Source organism: Dipteris shenzhenensis, chromosome 21 (assembly GCF_047967505.1).
Source record: "Dipteris shenzhenensis isolate YYH24624 ecotype China chromosome 21, Dip_SZ_1.0, whole genome shotgun sequence".
NCBI classification, from domain to species: Eukaryota; Viridiplantae; Streptophyta; class Polypodiopsida; order Gleicheniales; family Dipteridaceae; genus Dipteris; species Dipteris shenzhenensis.
The window spans coordinates 9292191-9299768 of NC_141616.1; the positions used below are offsets into that span (position 1 = coordinate 9292191).

General features: G+C 46.5%; 1 protein-coding gene across 3 annotated transcripts; it reads left to right on the forward strand.

Moving 5' to 3' along the window:
* Window positions 1–1353: 1353 nt before the first annotated feature.
* LOC147888465 (E3 ubiquitin-protein ligase SIRP1-like) lies at window positions 1354–4909 on the forward strand. 3 transcript variants are annotated; one of them, XR_015543022.1, is made up of 2 exons: window positions 1354–4372; window positions 4640–4909. XR_015543022.1 is itself a non-coding variant. In XM_087392544.1 (2 exons), the coding sequence occupies exon 1, from the start codon at window positions 1588–1590 to the stop codon at window positions 2788–2790; it is 1203 nt and encodes a 400-aa protein (XP_087248670.1). In that variant the 5' UTR covers window positions 1354–1587; the 3' UTR covers window positions 2791–2796; window positions 3668–4909. The 3 variants fall into 3 exon arrangements, 1 of the variants encoding a protein (XP_087248670.1); XR_015543021.1 differs by having other exon boundaries at window positions 1354–4005; window positions 4103–4909; XM_087392544.1 differs by having other exon boundaries at window positions 1354–2796; window positions 3668–4909.
* The last annotated feature ends 2669 nt before the right edge of the window (window positions 4910–7578 follow it).

The following is a 7578-nucleotide window of genomic DNA, read 5'->3' on the forward strand; positions in this document are numbered from 1 at the left end:
GCGCTACCTAGAGCAGAAGCTACCCTACCCTAAACATTGCCTCTATTGAGAGGATGGCATGGCTAACAACGGGATTTGTGCTATCGAGGAGCTTCTCGAAGTCCCTAAGGTAAGTCTTCACGACCGCGAGGATTGCATTGGCTCTATAGCCAACTTAGATACCATGCTTGAACACCATCCTGTTCCTGATCTCCCAAACTCCTAAAATTACCGCCGCCCTAAGGTAAGGCCAACACCTTGTCAAGGTCAAAGGCATCCTGACACACTCCCCCAGCACTGGGAGCCTCCATCACTTCCCAACTTGCGAACCTTGCCATCAGCTCTGCTCCTCTTATTGTAGCCTCCAGGCGCCCCCATGCTTCTCTGATAACCGGGCATTTCCAACACAAGTGCACGTCTTCACGCACGCTTCCACATAAGGTACACCTAGGGTTGACTTGCATGCGCTTCACCAACTTAGATTGGATCGGAAGCCACTCAACAGAGTTTGGGGTCTGAGAAGAGGGGTTGCATGGTGGAAGAAGAGGCTAACCAAGATTTGGAGGACTACAGGGTGGGGAAGGAAAAGTTCATGCTCTGGAAGGTGGCTCTTACATAGCCATTGTTAAGTTCTTTCACTATAGAAAATAAGAGTGCCCTCGTAGAGACCTCTAATCAACTAAGCTAGAAAGATAGATATGATGGAGGGGGGCAGTTTAGAGCATGATTTATGTATGCTCCCACAAATCGCAACTCGAATAGAGTTCGATGAACCTAAAGGACAAGAGACTGATGGGGGCTTGGTGTGTAGGTAGGAGCATTTGGCTCCCACTAGTATTTAGCTACTACTACAGGCAGAGGATGTGTGGCGATTGACACACAAAAAAGAAAAGAGGGAAAAACAAGAGAGTATATGTACTTGTGAGCATGCCTTGTGTAGTGGGACAGGCAAAGCAAAGCATGGGCAGGTTGGCGAAGATAGCCTGGGCTAGGCAACTTCAATTAGGCTTGGTTTACACGACTCAGACACTTGACTTGCAACAACAAGGGCATTTGAGAGATGTGGCTCAAAATAATTTGATTTTGAGTTGTGCGCCTGAAGGTGTGGGTGTTCGGACGCCCGGGCTAGAGACGTGGAGCAAGACCAATCAGAGGCTGCAGGATTGAGTCGAAGAGTTCCTTGGGTGTGGACCCAGCCTGAGAATGGGTTGACAGGAGATGATGTGAACTCAACCTTAGCCAAAAAAAAAAGAGAGATAAAAAAACATATGGGGTTGAGAGCATAATCAGATGATGTATTCAAAGAAAGTACGTACATACGGAGGCCGTCTTCGAAACCGTAGATACGTAGAAAAATACGTCGTCGTCTTCGCAAAACGATGGCTTTACGTGGTTTGGCCGCTACAATCATCGGCTGCTGTAAAATCCTTCCGTTACTTCGATAGATTTCTTGCCTCGATCTTGCCGCCCTTGCTTGCTTCTGCTTCCTCACTCTTTCTTCCTTGCTTGTCCTTTTCTCTCCTTGACTCCCAGCTCAGGTTTAGCTGCACATCCTTCTCCATCTCCAGATCTTACCTCCCCCCTTTGCCTTCCCCCTTTCCTCCTATCATGTCTCATGGATATTGGTGCCACCTCTGCCACTGCCGCGTCCGTTTGTCCCCTGGCTCCCCCCCCCTTTGCCCTCGCTGCCGTGAAGGTTTCGTCGAGCACGTTGGTGGTTCGTCTGCCGATTCCCTCCGGTCCGATTTGTTGTTCGCAGATGCTCTCGGTGACGACGATGTTGACTCTGGCCGAAGGGGTTTTCGCGATGCGCTTCGCAGACGCATGGCGAGACGGATGAACTCCGAGACTCGGCCTCGGTTTTTCCAACTCTTGGAGCTGATGTCGATCTTGAGTGAAGATCCCGAGCATCAAGACGGTGAAGAGATGCGGGACTTGGATTCTCTGGACAGATTGCAAAGCTTCCTATCGACGACGGGGGATGCTGATGATGATGGCGAACACTTTGGTTCAAGGCGCGATGCGAGAGATATCTTCCTGGGTGCTGGGCTGGAGGCGTTCATTAACGAATTAGCAGAGAGAGATGGTGGGAGGCATGGATCAGCCCCAGCGTCGAAGGCTGCCGTGGAAGCTATGCCAGTTATGAAGTTTACGAAGCAAAATCTCGAATCCGAGGAGGTCCATTGTGCCGTATGCAAGGAGATATTCATCATTGGAGGAGAGGTTCGGGAGATGCCGTGCAAACACATATACCATTCCGATTGCATTCTGCCGTGGTTAGCCTTGCATAGCACTTGCCCAATCTGCCGACAGGAAATGCCCAATGAGGAACCGCCAGAGAGCCAGCCGCGAAGTACTGAAGAAAGCATTTCAGGAAACCCAGCTCGGCGGATCAGGGCGGAGGGTAGGGGAGGTCCGCGTGGGTTGGCGATTGTTGGAATTCCAGGTGTTGGATTTGGTGCGAGCTCCATCACCTTGTGGGGGATAGATAGGCACGAAGATGGTGGAACAGACAACGAAGAAGAAGAGTTCGATTTGATATCGGAGCTTGGTTCAAGGGCAATGACATCTGAATCGGACGGAGGAGCTTCACCTACAGAGCTAGAGAGGGAGCTTGCATCAGGCCAAGGCCATTGTGGAGAGGAGAGAAGGGATCATGCTGCTGGAAGGGGAGAAACTGGCAGGCGAAACAGTGGGCTTCTGAATTTGATATTCAGAAGCCCCAATTCTTCACCAGCTAGCGGCCATGATCATTCTAGTTCTCAGGAAGGAAACACCGATGGGAGCTCAACAAGTAGACGCTGGTGGTAACATCGGGTAGGAGCATGGAAGAATTCGAAGAATAAGACTGTTCCGACTGTGTTCGTTTATGCCCTCATCTTCTGGTTAGGCATTGTTGTTGATATCCTGGATCTGTCTCGCCCTTTCCAAGTCACAGTCTACTCGCTTGTAGCTACAAACTTGCTTTTGTTCTTCACTCTCTTCCCATCCTTGCTCTCTTGCATGCTTTACGGTTGTCTGTTGATGGTAGTGTTTTTATCTTTTGAGCTTGCGCCCTTCTACCAAGCCTATCTAACTTTCCAGTACCTCTCAACTGCGGCTCTCTTATACTAGCTATCTTGTACTTATCTGTATTGTCGTCAATTCAATAACTCGCATCCCTCTTGTTCTTTTTCTTGGTGTCATCCGTTTCTGACCTTTTCAGTTGTTGCAGTTTATCTTTTGGTTTCTGAATCATTTTGTGACTAGCTACCACAAAAAAAGAATGTTCTTCGTGTTCTAGATCATCCCTTCGAGCTGTGTTTATGTTGCTTGTCGTATGCATGTGTTACCAATTTGGTGTCGTCCATTCAATCCAGCAACTGTTCATGCTCTTTTGTCTCTGGCCTACTGTACGAGCTAAAGTGTAGTTCTCATATGTAAGTAAAAGATTAGCTAGAGGCGCAAGAGAATTTTAACAGCAGTACTTGACTGATATAAGATGAATCTTTTTGAAATGGTATTTGGACCAGTAATGTTTCTGCACTACCTTACATATGCAGTTTCTATTGTGATGGATGTAAGCATGCGGGCTTAGAATGTCTTGACTTGTTGGAGGTTTCCCTGTCTAGCTTTTGGTTACAATTCTGGGCGAGTTGTTTTTCGGTTGGTTATTATCTGCCTAGCGCTAACTTGTTCTACTGTACAGGTGGTGTGTATTCAAGTTTGCATGGAAGCTTAGAGTGTATTGCAACTGCTGGTTCGCGCCAGTGACAACAGTGCATTAGGATGTCGATGTTGCTCATTGTGGGCTGTCAAGGATGTTCGTAGTTTGGACTGCCAAGACCGGGTCTCTCTGCCCACACGTGGGCCCTTCACTTTGGAAAGTGAATCGTATTCTGTGATTGGAACATTTCATGATTGCAATCATGAGTTTCAAGTGTTCCCCTTCCCTGTCCCTGATAGTAGCAGAGACCTTGTTTATTTCTTAGAGCTCTCTGCGATGGTTCACCAAAAGAATGCTCTGCAGTGGAATATTGAAGCCAGGTCTCTCTCTCTCTCTCTCTTTCTCTCTCAGTTCTGGATGTATTTTTAAATTTTGAGTTATTCATCACCCATGGGGCTAACTAATTCTACGGCGCAGGTCACGGGTGCTGTGTGTCCAGTGGTCCTGCGTTTGCATAGAAAATGTAATGCATTGCGGAGGTTTTGGCTCACAGTGGTGGGAATTGTCCATTAGGATGTTGAGGCTGATTATAGCGGGCTTTCCCATGATATTGGAGTTCTGGACTTATGGAACCCCTATAACGTCAAGCGTATGCTTTTGCACAAGTCCCTTCACTTTGGAAAGTGAGAAATTGTGATTGAAGCGTTTTGTGATGAGCACAAGTCCCTCCATTTTGAGTGTGTGCAGGTAGACTGCCTGAAGCATTTTGGAAAGTTTCTATTTTCCATTTTCTGTAGTGGCATGACAGAGATGATGTTTTGATATTTTAAATGTGGATTCTTAACAGTATTTGAAGATTGGTGCGACAGGATTACATTATGTAGTAGTCATGGGAAATGTTGCACACACACACACACACACACACACACACTCTCTCTCTCTCTCTCTCTCTCTCTCTCTCCTGTGCGTTTGTCTCTCTTCTTTTGATTCTGCTTTTTTGTTGGACAAGTGTAGGAAAGATGAAGGTGATGAGACGTTGCACTTTATAACAACAGGGTATGAGAATCTTAAAGATAGGATCATAAGGTTAAACATACTGTAATGTTTTAACAATGTGAGTTTGGGCTTGTTCCTAGATTCATCCAGCTATAGATTTTAGCAAACATGCAATGTTCACCTTTTTAAGTTTTCGTCCAAGTTGCCAGCTGTTGCTAGTGATAATTTCTTCGTCATTTAAGTAGTATGGTCATCAGAGTATGGCTGCAGTTCCAGAGCAGCAAACTGTGGAGCACTGATCTACAGGTCTTCTCCAAGAACAGCAGCAAGTGTCCATGAAGCACTGCAACAAAGCCCACAGAAGCTCTAAGAGAGCAACACAGGATGAAGTGCTATGAAGGTGCTCACGAGGAGAGATTTTGGGAGCCACAGGGGCCCACATCTAGGCAGCACCGTGCTGATAGACGGTGGCTCACTGTGTCCACATTGTACATGGTTTGGTCCATCTTTGGACAAATGTATATTACTGTTTTTACTCTCTCTCTTCAGCACACTTCATTTACTGTCTGCATATCTCTCTCTCTGTGCAAATGATAGCAGAACAATAAATTTGTATTGCATAGAATGTATATGTGATCCATACAATGAAGCTTGTCATGGATAAGAAGCTTACATCACTTTCTGAGTAATCGTGCCTATATAGACTAACTGCTGGGTGCAGAAGAGTGGATGCTAATTGCGGAGAGAGAGAGAGAGAGTAATCTTTCAGGATCTATGGGACTGGAGACCACTATCAAAGTTCGTTATATCCAAAATCTAAGAAACTTTATGCATCGCTTGCTATGCTACGATATCCTGCATTTCATACCTGTCCATTTGATTCACTTCTTGTTTTAGAAGTCCATTTTTGACCCTGGGTCTTGCCATAGTTTCTGTAGCATTTTCTGTATTACCAGATTTCTGATTTCTTCTCCATTCTCTGCCATATCGGCAGCCGGTATTTCCCAGTGTTCCATCCATTAAGCCCCTGCTCTGTGCCTCCCTTTTGTTCTTGTGGCCTCCATTGCCTTGCGTGGGAGTCTGCTTGCATCCATCTTTCCGAGCTTGTTGAGGTCGGCCGTGTACCCTTATAATGCCTCCCTCTCAAGGTTTAACATCCCTGTCTCTGCAGGCAAGATGGGGTTTGGCTTTAACCCAACTTACCAATGAGAAAACATTTGTGGATGGTCGATCCTTTTCCAATATGCCCTGGATAGTCCGGGTGTTCAGGCCGGGCAATTGTAGAGTAGTACATTTGTATGAGCATAGAAACTCTCTCATTTCCCAGCCCTACAGATGTGCCTTCTTGATTTGTTTGCCTTCAACCCTTCCATGACTCTTCTTTCCACGCACTCATTCCACCTGTATCTGTTCTGAAACTCAAGTCATGAATATTTGTATGAGGTGGTTGCTCCCAAGGGTTCCCCTTTAAACATAAAGGCGATATGCTTGTTTCGTGTCCCGATTGCCTTGTTTTGGCAATGTTTACTTGCGTTCCTCGAGTATTTACAGAATTTCCCCAGTGTGCCTGCATGTCTTTTTTGTCCTTTGCCTTTAGGACCAGGAGTAGGGCATAGCCCGCAATCTGTACAGCCATCGACTGTGGGATCTCATCCATTCTTCAAATTCATCAATGAACAATCCAAACAGGTTTGGTGAGAGAGGGCAGTTTTGCTTGACCCCCATGTTGCTGCTTATGATTTCCTTCCCCGCGTTGTAGGTGCCATCAGCTAGTGGTTATGCCAGTTCAGCTAGTACCTTCTCATATAGGTTAAATGTGCACTAGTCCAGTTAGGAAACTTAGTGCACCCAGGACCTATGAACAGCCTGAGGAATCAGAAACGAAATTCCAAATAGCGCTATCGTGCTATCATAGTTTGACGAATTAAAAACAAAATATTAGCTTCTGCAGCCATATCTCAATCACCACGAGTTTTCTTACTCTGCCAGAGACATGTGCATCCTATACCAAGATAAGGGAATTTACGATTTTCCTCACAGCAAGCAATACTCCACATAGCTTGAAGTTGGCTTGGATACCAAATGAAACAAGTCTAGTATCCGCAGACCCTGGTATAGTTCAACCTCAAGCCAGAGTATTGAATGCACCTGCAAACAACCCGTTAGGCTTGGAGTTAGCAGCTCACCTCCCAACCATAGGCTCAGTACATCGAGCCACCCTCGAGCTTGAGGTCTAGACCACTGTAGATAGCAACCAGCCTTGAATTTTGACATGCGTCCCATATCACATGCCCTTTCCTCTAGTTGCTGCTCCCAGGCAAATAGGTCTGTCCAGAGAAGCGTACTCCTTGGACCCCCGTTAATGAGCCCCTGGCCTATATTTATCGATCAGGCCTCGCCCATCTTTAACTGTGAGCCTATACTTTAGCATGCATGCTTAAAGTAGCTTTACTTTGTGGCCACTCTTTGCCAAGTATAGCTCGACCATGCCTCATGTTTAGCAGGCCAGCTCAATCCACAGGATCTAGACTCACCTACACTAGCTCTGGTCACCATCCTAGGTTATTCTTAATCTTTGGTTAGACCACACTTTAACCTTAGATTTAATCCTAGATCTAGGCTACTTTGGACCTGGCTTTGGTTAAGACTAGGCCCTAGTTAGTCCGGTCATGGATATAACTCTCTCTCTCTCTCTGTCTCTCTCCTCCCCCTCCCCCTGCCATCCCTACCCCTTTTCCCTCCCCCCGTTGCTCCTTTCTCATGCTTCCCTTCTGCTATTTGTACCCCTCTTCTCCTACATAATATTAGAGTGCCTTCTTGGGTAGTGACTCTTCTACTCCAAGTCCTGCCTGTTGGTTATGGTGTAGACTGTGTTGTATATCTACAGAGGGGGCGAGGAGAGTCCACCAGAGCTGGTCTTGGACTCGCCATGCTTCTCTACCAACACCCCTCAGCAT

What these genes read in the sequence shown, in the direction of transcription:
- LOC147888465 (XM_087392544.1), top strand. Translation starts at nt 1,588, where the DNA reads ATGTCTCATGGATATTGGTGCCACCTCTGCCACTGCCGCGTCCGTTTG.